Source organism: Myripristis murdjan, chromosome 1 (assembly GCF_902150065.1).
Source record: "Myripristis murdjan chromosome 1, fMyrMur1.1, whole genome shotgun sequence".
Classification (NCBI taxonomy): Eukaryota; Metazoa; Chordata; class Actinopteri; order Holocentriformes; family Holocentridae; genus Myripristis; species Myripristis murdjan.
In genome coordinates, this window is record NC_043980.1 from 30,171,778 (window position 1) to 30,194,480 (window position 22,703).

The 22,703-nt window shown below is 43.0% G+C and overlaps 1 protein-coding gene across 1 annotated transcript; it reads right to left on the bottom strand.

Annotated features, from left to right (window-relative positions):
• Positions 1-589: 589 nt before the first annotated feature.
• Positions 590-22,199, bottom strand: jupa (junction plakoglobin a). Its single transcript, XM_030057392.1, has 16 exons — positions 22,088-22,199; positions 10,728-10,780; positions 9,911-10,078; positions 9,539-9,792; positions 8,915-9,153; positions 7,935-8,136; positions 7,361-7,505; positions 7,071-7,174; positions 6,069-6,407; positions 5,328-5,480; positions 5,073-5,192; positions 4,593-4,743; positions 3,975-4,096; positions 3,616-3,655; positions 1,944-2,082; positions 590-1,703 (listed from the first exon to the last, which is right to left on the bottom strand). The coding sequence occupies exons 2-15, from the start codon at positions 10,738-10,740 to the stop codon at positions 1,946-1,948; spliced, it is 2,187 nt and encodes a 728-aa protein (XP_029913252.1). The 5' UTR covers positions 10,741-10,780; positions 22,088-22,199; the 3' UTR covers positions 590-1,703; positions 1,944-1,945.
• Between the last annotated feature and the right edge of the window lie 504 nt (positions 22,200-22,703).

Sequence of the window (22,703 nt, forward strand, 5' to 3'; positions counted from 1 at the left end):
ACGGGAAAGGGAGTGTAAGTTCATGTTGTGTAACATGGTGGAGCAACCATGTTACTGTTATGAAATATTATTACTGAAAATGACTAACACATAACTGGTTTTGTTGGCTTTTATCAGGCATGATGAGTCTGGTTTAATGTGTGACCATGTTGTGTTTGCTGCAGATTAAAAAAAAATGTTAAGGATTTAGGAGCCTGTTGTTGTTGACTCTTTTGTAAGAAATACATTTTGTGTATCCCACATTATAACCTTTTTTTTTGGGGGGGCGGGGGGGGGGGGGGGGGGGGGGGGGGGTTCGGAAGCACAAAAATTAAGTTGATCTTTACAAATTCAACAGCAATTCTCAGTATCAGTACCATCTCACAATATAACTGAATGAATTGGAAATCTCATTCCCTCACACTGAAAATCAAAGTGTGTGTAGCACACCAACACTGAGATAACACTTTAAAGATACTGTGACATATTTTCATTTGGCAGCCCTTTGTAACTTTGTGGAAAATTGTTATTAAATATATATTTTTGTTATTAGGAATTACAGTCACAGCCACTCTTTCACTTGGTCAGCAATAAAACACAGTCACAAAAATCTGTTTAATATAACCTTTATTTTATTTAACAAAATTTCAGTAAAAACTCTTAAGTAGAAAGACAAATTCCCTGTCAGTAGTTTGCTCTAGTTGTAGGGCTGTCCCCAACTAAATATTTTTTTGACAACTCAAAGTGTTAAGGATGTTGACTAATTACATAGTCAAGTCTGATACACAACTCTGAAAAATTGCTTTACGGTCATTTTAGTTCCCCTGCACACTCATAATCACATAAAATATTTCCTTTAGTTTTAATTTTTGACCCAAAGACCAAGAAATCTTTGTTAATATTCCTGCAATGCCATATATGCAAACCTTTTCCAGTAAATAACTTATAAAATGAGAAACAATTTGTAAGAAATTACTGATCAACTAATAGTCAACTGTACTCTTACAATAACTCATGAGTCAACTGATTACCTAAGAGGGGGCAGCCCTACACAGTTCTTCCAAAGGTCTCTCAAAGACCTCCCATTTCCTTATTTGTTCTCTCTCCTACTGAATTAGCGTCAATAGCCACAAAAGAAATGCGTCTGCATCAACTCATGACCCGACTCCCACTCGCTCACATGGGTCAGAGTGGAAGAGGGCTGACGGCATAGTGTTAAAAGTACAGCGTAGACAGCAGTGTCTGTTACAAAGGCGTTAAGAAAAGACAGAGTGGTGAGCAGGTGCACTGTGCACATTGAGCCACCTCTGGCAGTGTTTTCAACTATTATTCCGTTTTTATTTTGTTTTTATAAAAAAAAGGAAGCTACATGATTATCATCACAAAATAAAATCTCTTTGGCATAGATTACCCACCCAAAAGCATATACACACACACACAAACACGCACACACTCACAAATCCTTTGAATGCTCTCTAACAAAAAAACCTACATGCATCATCACTGTCATCATTACCAGTATCATCAGCATTATTATACTATAAAACAATAATCAGCCCTGTTAAGATTATGAGTCCCATAGTCAGTGATAATTGCATATTTTACATTAGGCTGAGGGGAGAGGGATTCTCTATTGGTGACTATATGATTCTTCTCTTCTTTTTCCCATCTTGTCCCGTTTCAGCTCCTCTGCCTCTTTTTCCATTGTTTTTGCTCTTTTGCATCTGTAATAAAAAAATATTAAGTGTGATAAGATGAGGGGAAAACATCCACATACTGATTTCACAACACTCAAACACTCACTTCAAGCACAGCTTCACTTCAGACTGTGTCATTTATATGTTTTCATGCGTAATCATCAAAAGTATCAACCCAAAAGTATTACAGGCGTATCTTGATTAGCCGCTGGGCTCCAAGATGTCTGCTAATGATAGAGGGTAAAGTAAGCGTTTGAGTGTACTGACCTTTAATAACGATCGGCGAACTCTCGCCTTTCATAGGCCATGCCACCTGGGTACTCATCAGGCATCATATCTCCCTCCATGCCGTCCATGGGCATGGGCATATCTACTGCATATCCGTAACCTAAACCGGCATCCAGCTCTGCAACACACAAACACATGGAAGTGTAGATTAGCATTTCAGTTTGATTCAAGTAACATAAATCCTTGACTTTTGAGTGTTTGGCTCCTGCCTACTAGCTGATAAAATAGTTCAACTGCAGTTTAAAAATATGGCTGGGCTTTGATGCATTGAGGTGGAAGGAAAAACATAAAGAGAGATTCATCCAACAATCAGAATCACCACAGAGATAGATTAGGCAGCAACTTTGAGCAATGCCACATTAAAAAACACTCAACATTTTTCACATTCCAGGAACACCATAAACAAAGAGACGAAAAGCTGCTGTTAGGATTTTCTCCTAGAGAGGCCCACTGTTCCCTGTAGAGACAGAAGCTGCCAAGGCCATAAAAGGAGAAAAGACAGGGGGAGGAAGGAAATTAGGACAAAGACGCAAAACACAGATGAAGAAACTGCAGGAATGAGATCAATAGAGAAAAAAACTTGAGACTGTGCAACACAATCTGAACTCGGGCATAAAGTTGGGGTGACAAAGAGAAGCAAGTGGAGATTAATAATAATAAAGTGACTGAGAAAAACTTTGAAGAGTTTAAAGAGCTGGCAAAGGCCAAAGTGAATATCAAAGATTTGGATTAAGCTTCTACATCTTTACTTGGCCAAATGTGAGGTTTGGAAGGTTATTTGTTTTTAAGGAGTAGAGGATCATTAACGAGAATAATATGACATGCACAATTTAAAACATCCATGTGTGCAGCCTGTGCAAGTGCTGCTTGAGGCTGCATTTTATCTCTATATATTTAGTAAGTGAACATGTTACATTTTTGTTTAAGATAAAACAAGATAAAAATGAGCCCTGTCTCCTGAAGATTATGTTCCCATGCAACTAAATGATGTTTCAAGGGGAATGTATTTTTTTCATGGATTACATTTGTTTGTTAAGGTTAAGTAGTATCAATAGACCATTTGTAATCTCTTCATTTCATGGTTGCGCTTTGGTGGGTGGGGTGCCAGGCTTCGACCAAAGCGACCCAAGTCTGAGTCCAACATGAAGCAACCTTGCCCTTACCTTGCCCTAACCAAGTAGATTTGGTGGCTAAAGGTGGCTAAATGGCTAAAATGATAGCAAACATGATAGGTTGATTAAAGCGTTTTCCGTGACAAAATATGTTTACCCCTAAATGTAATTAAGAATGCAGTGTCGTTATAGGGGAATGTTGTTTTGAATTTTGAGAAGACACGGTTGGGAAAAACACATATCCTATCGCTTCCATAGTCATCCTTTATCTTTGTCCAAAATTATGTTATTCTCTTCTACCTCCAAGCCCATAGATGTGCACAATACTGAAATAATACTGCGACAAATCCATGCAAGCTAACTGCTAACGTTGCCAAAGGCTGGCAAATGGAATTTGCAGGCGACAGGGGAGCAGGCAGGCAACCGGGTTAGCACAATACAGCTCTGCTAGGACTGTGGTTGGATCCTATGGTGGAGTGACCCGGTGTTAGGGTGACAGGAATGTGCTGTATGGGCACATCCCAGCCACAGTTACTCACCATCTGGATAGGGTGCATCCATGGGGACACTGTTGTGGGCCTGCAGAGATGTCACGACAGGGCAAAGGACAAAATAAGGTCAGAACTTCTATAGAGAAAATATGTCAGTGTTGACACTGCCAATTAAAGACAGTCTTACAACAAATTCTTTCACACGATGCATTTTATCACCAAACATTACTAATATTATCAGCAGTGTTATGAGGCACTAACACTGAAATGAGCTGGAAGTAAACAGAAAGAGGTCAAAGTAAAAAATCTCTCCTTTTTTTTTTTTTTTTTTTTTTTTATAATAATGTAATTTAAGGTTATGCTCTGCAGTTGCTGCATTCCTGCAGTGGAGGGTGCCAGACACTCACCATCTCCCAGGCAGCGGGGTCGTGTTTGAAGAGGGAGTGTGTGAGCTCCACAGACACACGCTTCTTGTAATCTGAGTTCTTATCCTCAGAAATGCGGAAGAGGACAGCTGCAGCATAGGTGGCTGGGGGGGAAAAAACAGGAAAAAAACAGTCAGAGCTGCACAAAAATCCTCTGCTTCCATTAAAGAAAATGTTTTACAATGTGGATGTGTGTGTTGGAGGAGAAACAGATTTAGTACAAATTTTGCACTACACTGTACTGACAGCTTTTTTCCCTTCTTGATAATTACAACCTCAACTAATTAGAACTGTTGTTGCCAATTACAACTTCAATGTGTTTATTTTCCCTTCTACAGCTGCGCCCTAGACATGATGAATAGGTGACAGCTACAGAGCCAACGCCAAAGGAAATATGTGAACATAGTGCTGCCATGTGTAACTGTTATATAAGCCACAGAAATTTAGCTGGCTATGCTCAACGACTTTAGCAACGAAAACTAAAAATGTGGACAGGTCATTTTGTAGAGACGTTCCCCTAAATGTGACTGGTGAACGCTCTGGTGAGATAGAGCGAGTTACAGTAAGGTGAGGTAGCAGGACGTTATCTTGGTGCCCTACCGATGCCCTCGTTGTTGGAGTGCAGCAGCTCCATCAGCGGGGCCGAGGCTCCCTCGCTGTCGATTTGCTCGGCTGACTGTTTGTCCAGGGCCAGCTCACACAGGGCGCCCGCCGCCACACGCTTCACGTTGTCCACTGGTGAGTACAGAAGCTAGACAACAGGAGAAAGCAAAGTTAGAATAAAATAAGAAGCTGCTGGAACGGTGATTAAGGATATATCAATACTGTGATACGAAACTTGATAACATCTGGCATTTTGGATGTTCTAATATCATGATACAGTGTAAGTGTTGTCTTACCCTGGTTTTAACGGCTACATTACAGTAAAGAAATACAATTTTCTGAACTTGTCAGACTTCAACATGTTCTATTTGTCTCTACTTGCTTGCTCATCATATCCACATTACAGATGAAAACATCCTAGACTCACTGAGATATCTGATTTTGTCCATGTCACCCAGTCCCTGGTTCTTTCATTACCTGGACAAACAGAGGAATGGTCTGCAGGCTGGCGATCTCGGCTCTGTTGGCAGGATCTCTGGCCATGATATGCAGGGCTCCTGTGCAGCCCTCCACAATCTCCTCCATCCTCACTCCATCCTGAGAATAGACATGAAAAGGATAACAAACAATCATATGCATGTAAATCAATAATCGTGGATTCATAAGTCACTGACAGTTACTCATTTGAATGACACATGACAATTACAAGACAAGCGCTGGCACCTCACGTACCTGGTATGTCTGCTGGGATGATGAGCCGTGTTTCTGGGCATCCTGGTGGGCCTTGAGCAGCAGGTTGACAAGGCGGGGGATAGCGCCTGCATCCCTCAGAGGAGCCTGGTTATCTGGGCACAGTGCCAGGTTACGGATTAGGCCAACCACAGCCTTCAGAGAGACAAAAGAGCCACAGTTAGAGTCATGATATTATTCAGTGATGTTGGTCAGCAAAACATGGGCCACAAACAGCTTCAAGCTCGACTCCACCAGTCTTAAATTTGATTGTGTTTGACTAGTTTCCCCACCTAAAGTCTGGTCTTGTGATGCAAGTGCATTTCATGCTCAGTGCTCTCAGGCTGATTGAGAGACTGGCTTTCTGCCTGATCTTCAATCCCTTCCCTCCATCTGTCTAGTCCTCCCATTTTCATTTTCCTCCTCATACTCCCTCTTTTTCCCATCAAACCCCTATTCTGCTTTCACTCGCTCAAACTCTGCATCACCTTTCTGAGCAAATATCAGGGCAGGTGGAAAGGAAATGATCTGTTTTTCTTCATTTCTTTACTTTTACTTGGGTTAAACTATTCCTTCACTCCTGATTTTCCAGGATGATGAACTGCTTTTGGTGTCCCTCAGCTTTCCTGTCCAGTGTCCTGTTCTGTGACCATCTCTCTTTTCTCAGTAAGGCTGGTTTTTCTTTCTCTCTCTTATATCCCAAACAAACACTGTTTCCATCCATCCATCCATCCATCCTTGTACCTTGATGACGGGCCAGTAGTAGGGCTGGTTGAGCAGCTTGACGATAGCAGGGATGCCATAATGCAGCCGCACGGCATCCTGTGCCGTCTCAGCATGCTGGTGGCGTGAAGTCAGGTGACGCAGAGCACAGACGGCGGGCTCAGTCACATCCTCCTTCTCACCGGCCCGCAAGACGGCATGGATCAGCGCCTCAACACCGTTGCTCTGGGTGACCAGGGTCTTGTTGTGGGCGTTGTTGCATGTGAGGTTGGAGAGGATGCCGGTGGAGCAAGTGAGCATGTTGAGGTCATCTGAACTGAGCAGGCCCACCAGCACCTGGAGCAGGCTGTCCATACCCTCCTGGATACAGAAGATCAGTTTTAGAAACTTCTTCATTTCAAACCTGCAAACTTGTCCATAACATTACAGAGCGACTAAAAATAGAAGTTCGTAGAGCAGAAAAAGAGAGATCCTGTGTTCCAAATCATTCATCACTCACTATAAAGTGGACCGAGTTAAAATAAAATGATAGACTATATAGGAAACAACAAACTACCAAAAGTGCACCTAAAAATGCAGTGTACGATGTACACTACATTACTCACTCTTTTACTGTAGTTGGTGGCTTATATGATTGTTAAAAAATTAACCTTGAATAATAACATTTTAATTTAAGGATTTTTCCTGGTAACAATGTGCCAGGGATCACAATCATTCATCAAACTTTAAATAACAAAACACAATAATACATACAAGACATTTAAATGTTTGCTTGTTGTTAGGTAGCTGTCAAGTTTAAAGAAGTCATTACTTCCAGGTTACGCACTGGGTTACACCTGAGATGGTTCTCTGGTTACACCAAGTGTCCCTGGTAATGCATCCTCTATATGCGTTCCACATATAGAAATTATTGTGCTGACTCATTCCCCACATAGCGGACTGTATAGATTTAGCTATATAATGAGCAGTGAACAGTGAAAGATTTGCAACACAGCGAGAGTGACAGTCGAGCTGGACACCGACCTGCTTGGTGGCAGCATCAGACAGGTTCCTGAGCGTCCACAGACAGTTCTGCATCAGACGCTGGCTGGAGCCTGTAAGGTGTTTACCAAGAGCCTGCATCCCACCTGGAGGGAAACAGAACTGCAATTACTCAGCTGTCACCAAAATCTAATAAGCCATGTCTTTATGTAACTCTCCGGTTGAGGAGATGTCATCTGTTGAGATGCCTAGTTGAGAAATCAACAAGTTGACACGCCTGTATTACTAGCCTGTGGCCATACACACACACACAAACAAACAAAACTACATACCAGCCTCTACGATGGCAGGTTTGTTGCTGGGGCAAACAGAGAGGACTTTGAGCACACGGCTAGTAGTCCACAGCAGCTTCTCATAGTTGTAGTTTCTCATGATGTGGACCAAACCCTCAGGACCTCCGTTGGCAAGGATGATTAGCTGTGAGACGGAGCGATTGTAAGTGTGTGTGAGCAGGTGCAGTGGAAGAGAATGGAAAAGAAAATGTTTTCTATAAAGATGCCCTTTCTTTCCTTGTGGCTTCCAAAGGATAAGCTATAAAAAGCCATAACTTGCCCTGACATATTAAATCAGTTAATCCTAACTCATTTTACTACACTTTACACATAACCACACCCTTCCTATCAATGCACTATCACCTGACAAACTCTTGTCACACGCCACACCCAAACACATTTTCGCACACAACAGTTTAATTATACCTTCAGATAAATACATAGACACAAAAGACACACACACACACACACACACACACACACACACACACACACACACACACACACACACACACACACACACACACACACACCACACACACACACACACACACACACACAGAAACACACACACCTTGCTCTCCTGATTGCCATAGGACAGCAGCTGCAGGCAGTCTGTAGTGATGGCCAGGAACTTAGGGTTGCTCTTCTTCAGAAGGGGCACCATCCTCTGCAGGCCATCGGCCAGACGCACGGCCATCTTGGCTCCCTCCTGGTGCAGCAGCAGGTTGTGGAGCGTGGTGATGGCATAGAACAGCACAGACTCCATGGGTGAACTGAGGGGGAGAAAGAGGCGGATGAAGTCAAGTGTGCATCACAAAACAGATGGCTGCGCCTCCAGTTGCTCCATCTATTTAAAAAAGGAAAATTCCATCCTCAGATCCAATTACATTGTTGTAGATCACCCATCTATGATTTTTAGTTAATTCCAATACTTAGTTGGTAATAATTACCCATTTAAGTGCTGTAATAACCCTTTTGTTGTACCCACTTTTCCTCAACCTGCCTTGCCTACTTCTACTTCAGTTATTAATCTCCTATATTTTCCAGAATGCCTTTTGACAACCTTAAGAGAACATGCTTAACTTGACTGAGTCAGTTGTGGGCCATATGTATAGGTTAAGAAAGCAATAGCAGTAAAATATAGCATGCTGTGCAGCTACATTGCATTCTGGACAATTGCGACTTCCATCAAGGAAAAAACTGGTATCTCTGCTTCCTCTATAATGGAGCATACACCATATAACTGTTGAATTTTGTTGCCAAATAGAAGGAAGGTGACTGACACTGAAGCCTGTTGTTGACTTAGATGAAATATTTTCTACTATCAAACTCCAGTGCAGCAACACTGGAAACATTACATTTTCCAGTAAATGCGAAATTATCAAGTAAATGCAAAGTACATCACCAACAGCTGCATTTTAAATGGTGTCTACTCAATTAACCTGCATAATGGTTTCAAATTTAATTTATAAGCACATTTATAAATAACAGAGACAAGGTTCAAACTGTGATAACCAACAGAAACCAGGATTGCATCTATCCCATCAGTACCTGAGCATGCGAACCAAGGCAGGGATGCCTCCGGACTTGAAGATGGAGAGCAGGCCCTCCCTCTGGTGGGACAGGTTGTGGAGGATGCTGGCTGTGGCGCGGGCTGTCTCCATGTCGCCTGTGTTCTGCATGGCCCGCACCACGGCTGCCACCATCTGAGGGGACTGCATCAGCACACGCCGTGAAGCCTCCTTACGTGTCAGCTGGTTGACAATCAGCGCTGCCTTGTTGACCACAACCTGGTGAGAGACGGAGAGGGGAATTGGACAGCATGAAGTATTAGACTTCAGGGAAATATTACATGTGAAGGTTAGACGTAATGGACAATGAGCAGGATTATTAGATTTTTAAGAAGGCAAGAGGTCAAAGTTAGTTGAATAGTGGCATTTTTAAAATACAACTAAGATGTAATTTTCCATAGTTGAAGTTAGTGAACTGTAGAAACGTAGGCGGATTAGGGAGAATATGAGGAAAAGTTACTTATTGTACACCACATAAAGAGAGGGTGGAAGGAGAGCCTTATTGATTTATCCATCAGAGACAAATTTTTGTGATATTTAGCAACTGGTTGATGTTGCCTGCCAACCCTGTATGTATTCATATACGTGATTTTGCAGTCATCACCTGGTCTTCATCATTGAGCAGTTTAGTGAGCTCTGGAACGGCGCGGGTGGCCAGCTCAGCGTCATCCTGGTAGTTGATCAGATGGATGATTGCCGTCTTGAGCAGCTGGGAGGGCTCAGCCAGCCGCTGGACGTTGGTCATCTGGCCTGGGTCTGTCTGGGTAGACAAAATGGACACACCCTCCCCCAGTGTCTCTGGGAACATGGCTGCCCGCACCCGCTGTGCCCTGGTTAGGGTGTACTGGGAATCCAGGTCTGTTGAGAGGGACAAACAGGGTTGGAGGTGGGGTTTATACATGCTGTCACTGTTTTGATCCTGCCAAGACATTCCCAAGTCATATGTGTTCCTGCTGTGTGCATGTGTGTGCCTTACCAGGCTCTTCGCTTGTGACAGTGGTGGTGGTGACAGTGTACTGTTTAGAGGTGTAATCTGTGCCGTCATCATCTCTGACTGTGGTGGCTCCAGAGTGGATGCCAGAGTCTTGGGCATAGTACGTTTGCTGCCACTCTTGCACCTTCACCATGCCCTCAGGCTCACCCACTAGGAAGCAGGGAGAGGGGCATTGTGAGACATTCCAAGTGTTGGATACAAGTCATTTAATATCAGATTTGAATGCAATTACAAATCTCACTTGATCTCTGGGCAGGATACACCCACATGGTTAGGTTTAGGCTAACAATTGGGTGAGGGGGCTTATATCAAGGCTGTTTTAGGGAATGGGCAACAGGCCAATGACTTTCTGACCAATCACAGCACTTGAAGGCATATCTTGCTCAGAACCCCGGTGGGATTCATAATAATGCAGTTTGAGACCACATGGGCAGGCAGCAAGAGGGATTAAAGCCAGAGTTCTCTGAGCAAATTAATTATGGGTAAGACCTTATGATTTATTTTTACTCCAATGGAATACAAACTCGAAGCCGCAATCCTTTGTTAGCAGGAAGTACAAAAGGCTATGATCAAAGAACAGGCATTTCAACAGACGGTAAGAAAAATACTGTACAATGAGAGCAGATGTAAACACATATAAATGTAACGTACAAGCCAAGTATAAACACAACATAAAATCAGCAGTGTATCATTATAATTTACTGATGGGGGACATAGGATAAGGAAGAAGAAAAATAAAATGGTTTGAGAAGCGGAAGTTTGACAATGAAATGAATGATAATAAAATAATTATACATACTTTGCATTGCCATCCTCGCTTCGCGGGATCAAAACACCAACAACGGAGCAAACCTGAAAAGGACAAAGCAACACAAACACATCAGGAATTCCACCATGATTAATCACAAAATGATTATCCTGCTATTCAGCCATCCCTGGATCCTTGACAATGCCTTTTCATAAATAAACACATTCCACCAAGGTCTGGCAGAGAGTTTTGCTGCGACAGGATTATGCTTCCACTCTTTTCCATCCAGGTGGACGAGATAAACCCCCCCACACACCCAAGCCCCTTTCCCCCGGACCTAAAAATGACAACACATTGGTTAGCTGCAGCTGCGGGAGGGGGAGAGAAGAGCATGAGGTGGGCGGAGAGACAGCTGTAAGACAGGAATGTCAGCCACTCAGCCCATGTGACCTTTCACCCCAGACTCCACCCATACTGCCGTGGGAGTGGGACGCCTGTTGCTGACGCATGGCAACCAGGAACCTGTTCGGCAGGCTTTGACACCAGCGGGTGAATCTGTGTGCTAGAGGCAGTGAGCACAGAAAGCTGCCTCCCTCCCAAAAAAAAAAAAAACAAAAAAACATGACTTCAACTTTTGATTGGTTTATTTTAAAAACACTAAAACTGATGTGTTTACCTGAGCTTTCCTTCTGGGGTTCATGTTGGTGCACATCTGTTCTACTGTCTGCCTCTCGTCTCTTCACCCATTTCTCTCATTTTCTTGCTAAATCCTTCCTCTCTCCACATTCAATCAAGTATTTAATTTTCACAGCACTATCTTATCTCTCTCTAACTGAAATAATTTTTTTTTTTGACACCGGGTTATTCCTACCTCTCCTCCCCTTTGAGTTTATTTTCACAGACCTCAATAATAAATGCATGCACCTCTGTGTGAAAATGTCCACAGCCAGGCTGATTTTGACATAGAGGACCTCTGTGAGTCTTATCATCCACGACTGTTGATCATCTTTTTCCATTACTGAATATTTCTCTGTCTGTAACCAAATGCAATGTTGCTACCATTGCCAGGTTTCCGTCATACAAAAAGATTTGAACACGACTAATCTAGATAAATGAAGACTAAATTAAAAACATAAACATACATTTTCCTTCAAGGGTTCCTTGTAATGAGGGCCCACAGACCCTAAATAACCTCTTGCTGACAGGAGTTGGAGTATGTCCCACATTGCCACATTTCTCCAGCTTGAATGTTATCCATTACAGAAACGCTCTTTCTCCTCATCACAGAAAAATCTGCATAATAACTGTGTGCTACTGCATGTGACACATGACAACAATGTGTCCACTGTACTGGCTAGCAGTGTCTTCAGATGGTTGAAATGTTGGGGAGTGTTGCTCACAGGATTGTTTTCTGGGCACAGTACTGGCACGGTGCTTGCGTGTGTGTGAACCCGAGTGAGAATGTGTGAGTACTACACTTGTTTCTGCAGACAGCGAAGATCTACTGAGGCGACCTCAAACAAACACTGGCACCAAGAGACAAAACAGAGAGAAGTATTTCCCTCCTTCAAGCTATTTCTACGAGGTTGTAGCTTACAAGAGCACATGTAATACAAAATGAAGCAAGTTTATCATCTTGCAGTGAACTCTTGTACCAGTAAAACAAGCTGGGGCCACGATATCTTGCATGCTGGCACAAAGGGCGCTATGCACAATTAAATTACCACCTTCAGCAAGGGGCATGCACAGCCAACTTCACTGAACAAATGCATATTACAACAAGCTCTAATCAAACACTGCATCAAATAATCACAGTTGATCAATGCGTATGCTGAAAAGGAATCTGTACACAGTGGGGCGGCTCGGTTCGCCATGCTGCGTGCAAAGAGTCTGCTAGAGATGAATTAGCCCGGTCAAGGCACCACTGCTTTGTGCTTTTTGCTCTGCTGCTCAGTAGAAGGACATTTCTGCTCTTGTGTTTCACTGACTCAGACAGGACAGCCCATGTTTTTTATTTTATTTTATTTTATTTTATCCAGCATCGTGCTGCATGCATGCTGGTGTGTGTGTGTGTGTGTGTGTGTGTGTGTGTGTGTGTGTGTGTGTGTGTGTACGGCTGCATTCCCTGCAGAGGTCTTTGTTTTCTACTACAACTGATATGGAAAAGGCACTGACTAACAACGGGGTGTGTGTGTATGTCCCAACAATATGTGTGTATTACATGTTCTTAACAGCCAGTGCCTGTTCAAATATGTACTTATCTCTGTAGCAAGTCATTGGCAGGTCCCTGCACATTCCCCTGAGGCTGCATGTGTATGTATATTTACATATGCGTGGGTGTGGGTGTGGGTGTGTTTCAAACACATACATCTCATCTGGAGGCTTTGCTGAGACCCCAATGAGTTTTAAAGCTTACTCTCACTTTCACAGGCAGCAGCAGGGGCAGCTCAGTGAGTCACAGGTTGCAGTCAGTCTGCCTCAGAGTCTCACGGGGCTTGGCCAAAAGGACTGCCTGTGCTTGCAGGTACATGTTGGCTTACAGGTAATGCACTGACTCATCAGGCCACAGAAAAAAAAAACTGTGCTCACTGTCTTAGAAGGAAAGGTGCGTTGGTTTTTTTACCTGCAAGCATTAAGGGCAATGAATTATGGCATGGTGTCAGTCATAATCGACTACTAGCTATCCCGGCATGAACTGGGGGGAAGTAACTAATAACACTAGTGGCACACACTGTCTTTGAGGACTGGGTTGCCAAAAAGTTTAATTGTAAGGCAATGGATTTTTGGAAACTCGAACCTGACATGGATAAAGTGAGCACAAAAGCAATATTCACAAAGGTTTTTGTTTTAAACACGACAACACATAGCGCTCCAGGTCTACACAGCAAAACGTTCCTGTTTTCTGTGTTTGTGTAGTCTTTGTTTTCCTGGGCGAGGCAGCAGGCCCAGGCAACTTGTTGTGCTGCTGTGACACGCCCTGCATATCACCTTGGTTACTGAAACTCTGACACTGTGGAGGTGCAACCTGCTGGCCTATCTGATGTCTGGAACAATACTGATAAATGCTGTTCCATTTTGGTTTCAGCCTCTTGTTTGTCATAAATCTACAGCCTGACATCTCCTCAACCGTCGGCTTGCTCAGCCCATCTTCCAATCTCTCTCTGTCTCTCTTTAACACACACACACATTGCCACACTTGCATTTACGGTCCCTTGCTTGTAAAAGAAAAAAAAAAGAGTGACATGTTTTTTCCAGCACTGCCCGGCTGACTGTGCCCTGATGGTTGTAGTGGTACGGTGCTGGCGATAGTGGACTACAAACAGATAAGAGAGAGGCATGTTGAGGCTGTGGTAAAAGTAGAAAAAAGTGCCAGTCACAGAAAAAAAGAAAATGAGGACTACTTTAACTCAAAATAGTATACAACATAAACCAAAATTGCTATTTGGTACTTTGTTACCAAAAAAAACCCCCACACTATTCTTGTTGAATATTATGTTAAAGTGAATGAAGTGAAAATATATGTTGTATAACGCCTTTCCCAGTCATAAATGAATGAATTTGAAGGCTATGCTGGTGCCTTCCCCATTGTTCTGTGGCGGAGAGAAGCTGGTGGCTTTATCGTGTGCATTTGCGTGGACTTTGCTCTCTTCCAGTTAATGAGTGATGCACCTTTTCACTCACTGTACCTTGCTCTATCATCCCTCTCACCACTTCCATACACTACTTACATGGGAGCCATACTATCCAAAAGAAAAACACAGCCTGGCCAACTAACGCCCACTATCCTGTTGAGCAACTGCTACTGTGGATATGACTGCTGACTTATAGGGGGTTTCAAAAAAAAAAAAAAAAAAAAAGATATGCTCAGTGAAAGCAGGAATGTGTGTCAGTGAAACCTGCCAATGAACGAGTTTGAACAGAGGAGAGAGAGATGAATACTGTTCAGCACCCAAAGCTGTGACGCTGGTGTGACATTCCACACCGACTTGGCACATTATATCTATCCTGTGTCCTGCCATAAATCATTTGCTGAAAAAAATGCACACACTTTCTTCACTCTCCCTTTCTGTCCTCTACTTAACTCACACCATGTAAAACTTTCCAAAACTAAATTCACTGACTGCACTCTGTTTCTGTTTCGTAAGACCTGTGCAGTGTGACAGTGGATAAGTAACTCTCAATGGTGAGAACAAACTGACAAACTATGCGTGTCCCGCCTCCGTGTAGGCCTGTCAGACAGGGAGTGTCTCCATAGCAGTGACAGGACCTCAGCAGGGTGTGGTGGTGTGTGTTTGTGTATGAGCGCACTGGGTGAGGTCCCCTGCTGAAAATGCCTAATGGCCAGAGGGGTTAAACTGCTGTGGGACGACATTTTATCCTCTCCAGAAAGTCCTCCCAGTAACTACTAACAGCAGCTATGCAGCTACATGTTGATCGGGTTTATTCATCAACTACACTCCAGCCGTCCAAATTTTGACTTTGCTAGCCTAAGCCCCTCAATCACAGAAGGAATGAACCAGGTCAGGAAAGAGGCCCAGGGAGCTGGGTGATGAACTGGCTATGTGCCAAAGTGGATCCTAACTCCTCCAATAGCCAAAAGGCATGGGTGTAAATAACAGACAACACCAGGCTTTGACACGTCCTGCCTGAGCAGATGACAGTCATGATAAAAATGAACATCATTTCACACCAGTGATTTTGCATATGTTGTTGTTACTTTGTCCGTTTATTTGTGAATTATGCTTAGTTATTTTTAGTTTATTTTTTTTTTGACAGAGGTAAAAATGTGTAGCAAAATAGCTTTATAAAAAAATATTGTGGCGCTACAAATCAGGTTTTCCACATGTAAAAACAAAAACAAAAACAAAAGTGAAAACAAAACAAACAAAAGTTGTTTGTTTGGTATAGACCCCAGCAAAAATCACATCATCATCATCATCATTTTAATGTGATGCATCAGGGAAAATTATCATTCCTACTAAAATCATGAATCAAAGTAAATAAAAAAAAAGTCAAAATAACTGCACCATGACTTTTTGCCATATTGTTCTGCCCAACTAGTATATCAGAGCAATACTGCTTTGAGCTTAACTTCAAATGTGATTTTTTTTTTGAATAATGGTTTCTATTAGGCTACCTGATGTCGTGTTGAGACAGAGACAGACATGCCCACGCAAATAAAGCAGATTATGTCCCATTACATCTATAAAGCTTCATGAGCTGTCTGCACGGACCCATAACCAATAAACAATTTGACATACAGACAAGCCATATGCCCCTGACATGCAACACAGGCTCCTCTTAATATATACCGTTTTCCCAGATGGCTTTAACACAACACCCTGCACTCACACGGCCCAGCCCTCCTGACACACTAAATGGCTTTGTGAGTGGATGTGCAGCCAGCTGAGCCTCTGCTGTTAAGAGGCTGTGGTTCCCTTGACGTTGCGCTCTCTCCCCATCTCTGTTTCCCTGGCACAGGGTCGGGGTCCCGCTGTCCCATTAGGAGGAGAGATTAAGCCACCCCTTCCTCCTCCCCATCCCCTCCCAAAAATCACTTCCCCTTGTTCATTCCCTGTGCCCCACTCATCCTACACTACATAGCTGTTATGCTACTGTTATGTAGGCAGTGGGGGCTGTTCTTTATAAATCAATATGGGAGGATGTGAAGTGGTGCACAGCTAATGGATCTATTGTGGTGGGTGACAGGAAGTGGTGGTCATCGTGCTCTGACTCACCAACACTATCAGGCTCAGGACAGCTGCAGTCCGGTCTGAAAGAAAAGGTCTGCTGCTGCGTAGGGCTGGGCAATACGGACAAAATCAAATATTATAGTAAATGTGACTGAATACCTCAATGTTGACATTGTGACAATATTGTTGGATTGACTATTGGTGCTTTTATTGGACATTTACACACAAGAGATTTCTGATGAACTATGTGGATGTGATGATCCAGCACATAGATGCAAACAATAGAACAGCAAGGACAGTTTAAAAGAGGGGTGGGACAAAATATCTAAATAATCGTTATACTGCGATACTTCCCCTTGTGATATGTTATCAATAACACTTGTGTCAAGTATCGATATTAGAGTTTTCACCTTAATTTGCACAGATGCACATTTGAGTTCCTATGAGGTGAATCTGTTCCCTGCCTTTAGGTATTTAAGTGGAACTCTTCTGTCACGTTCATGTTACAGTTGCTGTGCTGACTAAAATACTGAAAAACACAACCGATTCCTGCTTATTGAAAATTATTTTGCTTTTTCCAGGGTATTTTTTTCGTCTTCAGCTACAGATGAAGACAATGTATCACAGCTGTTTATCTTAAAATATTATGCATATTGCAGAATTGCCTGTATCGTGATACTATCATTATTGTGGGTAATATATTATGATAGTATCGTATCGCCAATTACCCAGTGATTCCCACTCATAGTTTAAAAAGAAGAATGCATCTCTTTACTGTAATGCAGCCTTTAAAAGCAGGACAAGCCGACAATTGCAGTATTACAAAATCAAAAATTCCAGACAATATCTAGTCTCATATGACAACACTGATACAACATCGATTGATGTTATAATCTTCAAGGGCAATACAACCCTGACAAACTAAGATATGGCAGGTTGAGTGTTCAGAGGACGACATTTAAACACACACACACACACAAACATGGTGTGGTATCTGCATATTGTAAAAGTGCTCATTCTTTGGGAGAACATTCATCAGTTCATTCCAACAGGCATTTGATAAAATCCAGACTATAGCAACGTCAGCATGCCAAGAAACGACAACAGAGCAACACTGTAAAAATAAAGAATAGGATCCTGCTGGTATGCAGCTGAGCAAGACACAAAATGAAATTGCCTTAATGTGACAAATACAATACGTTCCACCTGCCACTCACGCTGATCTGAGTACATTACCAACAACACAGATCATGTCAGCCGCAGTCACTATGCCATTAACTAAAACAAGTGGAATGTATAATGGCACTGCAGTAAATCTGTCTGTTGATTCACTGCAATGACTTTAAAGAGCTGAATTAGGCCAGTAGATACCGAATGCTTGCTGAAAACTGGCGAGTAGTTGTTTACTCCCAGTAGGTTCTCACTGTGAATCAAAGGAAATGTGAGTTGTCTCGGAGGAGGTGCCTAAGTGCAGAACGGGATCAGATTACATGAGGCTGGGAAGCAGATAAAGAAGGAGGGAATGAGTAAAAAGGGGTGTACCCTGTGTAGCAACAAACACTCATTTGCAACTAAGGACTGTACAGCAATGCGGTTCACAAAATGGTCTATCACAGATCAGACATCTAGAGAGGACACAGATGAAGACGCATGTCCACAGTTTGTCTTTCTACGCAATAAAAACCATGTCCAACATGTAAGGCAGAAGCTTTGATCAAGTTCACTGAGGTACAAAATTTGAACAATTGATGCCAAGCTAATCTTTTTTTTTTTTTTTTTTTTGGGCACAGAGGATGTTTTGACGCAATCATTTTGTGTTGGTTCCCAAGTAAGGATGCCCCCCTTCATGTTGTTTGGTTGACGGTAGGAAGGAAGAGGATGAACTAAGTCTCTGACATAGCACAGAGAGCTTCTGTGTCCCAGTTACTTTGTCTGGGTGGAGAGGAAAGAGTAGCAGCATTGTCCCATTGACTGCTGTCACAGTGAAAAGGAAACCGGCTCTCAAGTGTCCCCACTGGATGCAACCAAAAAGCTGCAGCACATCAAGATGGCTTGGCCTGTTTCACTTGCCAAGTTTGGCCGCTGTACCCAAAGCCCCGTTTCAGGCCTAACAAGGGAGTCTTAGCTTGCACTGCTACGCATGGGTGTGCTGCTGAGCACTGAGGCGATGTGACAGATGATGAATTTTTTAGGGAGATTGGAGGCGTAGGGGTTGCCTTAGGAGAGCGGGGCAAAAGTCTGGGGAGCCGCTAAAGAATAGAGCGCACCCTTGGAACAGGTTCAGCTGACAAGTTGAGAGAACGTACCAGACATCTAATAGAAAATAATGGAAAAATACATCCAAAAATAAATTGCTCTTTCATGTCATGAAAACAATGACTACAGCACATGGAAGAAGCAGTGGCAGTCTAATTCACAAAATTTACAAATGAACTGATATTACAAGAAAAGACCAAGAGGTCACACTGAGGTTAGATCTACTAATTCTGATGAATCAGCAGCCGTGTCCCTTGCTTCATAAACGCAATAATCACTTCTTTATGAAATGTTGATAATCTTCTACAAACAGTTGGCATGTTTAACAAGTCAAAACTCCTTGGTGATTATCATTCTATTTCAGCCACACCCTCGCTCTCCTCCCTTTCCTCAATCTCTCATTGGAGTGTAATTAAGGGCTGGTTGAGTAAGAGGTAGAGGAGGAGAAAAACACCACAGGACTCATCAGTCACTATGCTGAGAACTACGACTCAGCCAAATCATCCAACTGTGAAAACTTTGCCTTTTGAGTCAGTGCTGGAATCTAGTTCACTCACTCCCTACTTGGGGGATGCGAAATTGTGTCAGTAATGAAAAAATTATCAATGGTAATATATTCATGAAGAAACAGTAGGATTCAGCTATTTCCAGCATGCTGTTCGCTGATGCGCTGGGTGTTTTGGACAGAGCTTTGATAGGAGCTGACTTGAAAAGAATAATTTGGCACGGATTCCTACATCATGAAAGTGCAAGTGATGGGAAAGAAACACCCATTAGGCCTTTGACATTTTAAGTAAGGGCCAGCTTCATGCCCTCTTTGGATCTCAAACAGAGAACTGTCTAAAGTAAATAATTAATTTCAGTAGCTGTCATGGGTAGAATTCAGATGGGCAGTGCCAACTTAACTTCTTCAGCACTGCACTACTGTGCTTTGGACACGCTAGAGTTAAAAACAAACAAACAAACAAACAAAAAAAAACATGGATCTCTTTCCACAGATTGATTTTTGGACAAATTTGTATAATGAAATATAAAGGCCCCAAATTCTTGGGATGGATTTAAAAAAAAAAAACGCTTTCACTGGATGTCTACTGTTTTGCTACACCTGCAAGACTTATATGGGATAAGCAGGGAGTGGGTTAAGCTGTTCATTTTAAAAAGTCATCTTGTCTGTGGATAACATATTAACCTGTGATTTCTCTCTGAGCTGTTCTTTGCTCAGAGATAATAAAGAACGGTGCACTGCCACTGGGCATCAAGGAAGAAGCGAGGTCAAATAAATCTGCTTTGGGTTGATAGCTGCATTGTCTGATGAAGATCTCTCCTTAAGCCTCTGGAATGCGTACCCTTGGGAGATTATGAAGCCATCAGACAATCTTCCCTTCAACGATAAAGACCCCTATCATGGCTGACCAGAAACCCTATCTTCCTGCGTTCCCATGCAAACACTAAAACACAGAGCCGCGGTCACGGGTCACGCGTGTGCCCCAAGTGGTTGTAACCGAGTCCCTGGAAAGTGTTCAGTCAGGCACCGCTGCACAGAGACAGAGGCACAGCGGAGGTGGAGTCACAGAAAAAGAAACAAAGACGGCAGGAGATACATTATACAGTAATCCCCTTTGCAAAGTGTAGACCTATTTATAAACTGAAGGATCTCCTGGCCCCTTGCTCTGCTAATGTAGGACAATATCAGGGAATTAAGCTGAGGGGTGGAGGATTATCGCCAGTGCCACCACAGCTGTAGCTGCGAATCTACAGTAAGTCACCCCCCTCCCCTCCCAACACCAGCACCACCCCTCCTTCCCCCGGGGCAGACAGGAACAGCTTTCCAACCAGGGTGCTGTCTGCCGCTTCAGTACTTCATGGCGCAGGCCCAGGACCGGCTTGGTGGACGCTGGACTGGCAGAATGTACTGGCACTGTGAGGCAGCCCAGCTCAATTCAACCTGACACACACTCAATAGCCTCAGCTGGAAGCACCGGGCTGGAACACAGTTGGATGCCAAAAACCTGTTCGCTGCCGTTCTTGGTGGTTTGTGATGGAATGACTTGATGGTAATTACAAAAAAAAAAAAAAGCCATTTGATGAGATTTGGTGTTTAATGTGCAGTGCCGTCTGCACAATCACCAAGAAAGAAGCTCAGTTTTGGAAGAAACCATCTGTTTAAACTCTAATTCCATGCTGACCCATGTCAAATTTGACTTTCACAGATATTAAAGTTGGCACAGAGAGCACCGCAAAATGACTTAATCGCGTAAGGAAAGAGGATAAGATAAAAGTCATTTCAGTTGGATGCTGATTTTAGTGGATTTGCTCTTGAAATCAAATGGGAGAAAGTTGTGTTTCGGTGGCCACTAAGCAGGATTGAAAAAATTGCTTCAGTGAAATGAAGTGTGGGTGTTTTTTTTTTTTTTTTTTTTTTTGGGGTGGCGGAAGGGGTGGGGTGGGGGGCAGGCATGTGAAGCCAGAATCCTTTGCAAAGGTAATGACATCATGGAAGATTCAGCAACACCTGGAGACAGCACTTTAATGTGATCGGGAGCTGAGCTGACATGAGGAAGAATGTGGGAGTGGATGGAGTGTAAGGCTCCAGTGATACCGAGAAACGTAGGCATATTATTGCCTCCTGGTTCATTATTACTATTCATTACGCATTGTCATACATTATACATGCGTGAGGAAGAAGTCGGTCCCACCCCACGCACAATGTGTTCACCACTGTTGTCATGGCTGAGCAGCAAGGCGCTGACAAGGGCCATTTGTTGCAATTATACAAACCTATTCCAGTAAAACGCTGGCATGAAAAAACAAAGTAGCCCTCAGGTGCACATAATGTTGCGATTCTGATACACAAAACAGAACACACAAACTTCTCCTTCCTCCCCCTGTTTCTCTCTCTGCATATCCCTGTTTCTCTCACGCGCCCACGCAGGCACGCGCACACGCTTTCTGCCACCAAAGTGTCCGAGGGACTTTGTTGACATCAGTTGACGTCAATTTGATCGATACTTTTGTCAAACCTCATTAACCATTTGGCACAGAGAGTTTTCTGACACCCAGTGCCACAAGAAAGTCATTCTTATCACAAATGGTCATTTTGGCGAAACAAAAGCAAAGGAAAAGTTTTTCGTGGCGCTGGACAGTTGAGTCCCAAACCCCGGGCTGTCCTGGACACTGCTAGCCTACTGTATGGGGCTGGCTCAGCCGTAGGCATCCGGAAATGAATACCATAGACAACACCAAATTTGCATCCAGGTAAGGAGCTACAATTCAAATGTTACCAAACAATAAACACCAAAACATTTAGACAGCCAGGTGAAAACGAATAACAGACGACGCAGGAAAAAAAGGTGCACACACAAAGCTTGAGCTCAAAGTGCGAGGTAAAGTACAATTCGTCAGTAACAGTATGAACACTGACCAGACTGGGGCTAAACTAGACATGCAGTCGGCGGAGCTTACCTGTCGAAACACAAAGCAGCGTTTCAGATTATTCCAGGTTCGTGTTGATTTTCAGTGGGACGCTTCACTTGGTGCCACACTCCGTCCACTGCCGTCCGACGCTCCTCTGAACAAAAAAAATGAGTAAAAGAAGCGTCACCTCAGCGCAGACTCCGCCTTCCTCACCACGACCCCACCCTGTGCGCAGCTCGCCACTTAAGGAACTGATACTAGTTTTTTAAAAAATGATTTATTATAATTATTACCAGAACTCACTCAGTCACACAGAAAAAGAAATATCCGTTTTTTTTGTTAAGTGCACCGCGTTAAGCCACAGAATGAAGCGACTGCTGCATGGAGAAATAGACCCGTGGTAAATATCATAGCAAACTTCGAAATATTATCCTTTCATGGGTAAAACAAGTTATTGTAGGAATAACTGCAGTAACACCAGGATAAAATAGCATGAAGTGCACTAAACCTACTTTTTCTAAATACCACAAACACGCGAGGTTTTCACAGGAACACTATGAATATTACAGTAATCCCTTAAAATATCATAGGGAGCGACATGATGAGTATACTCTCACTGTAGATGACCACAGACAGACTTAAGTATTGAAAACTGTCGTGATTT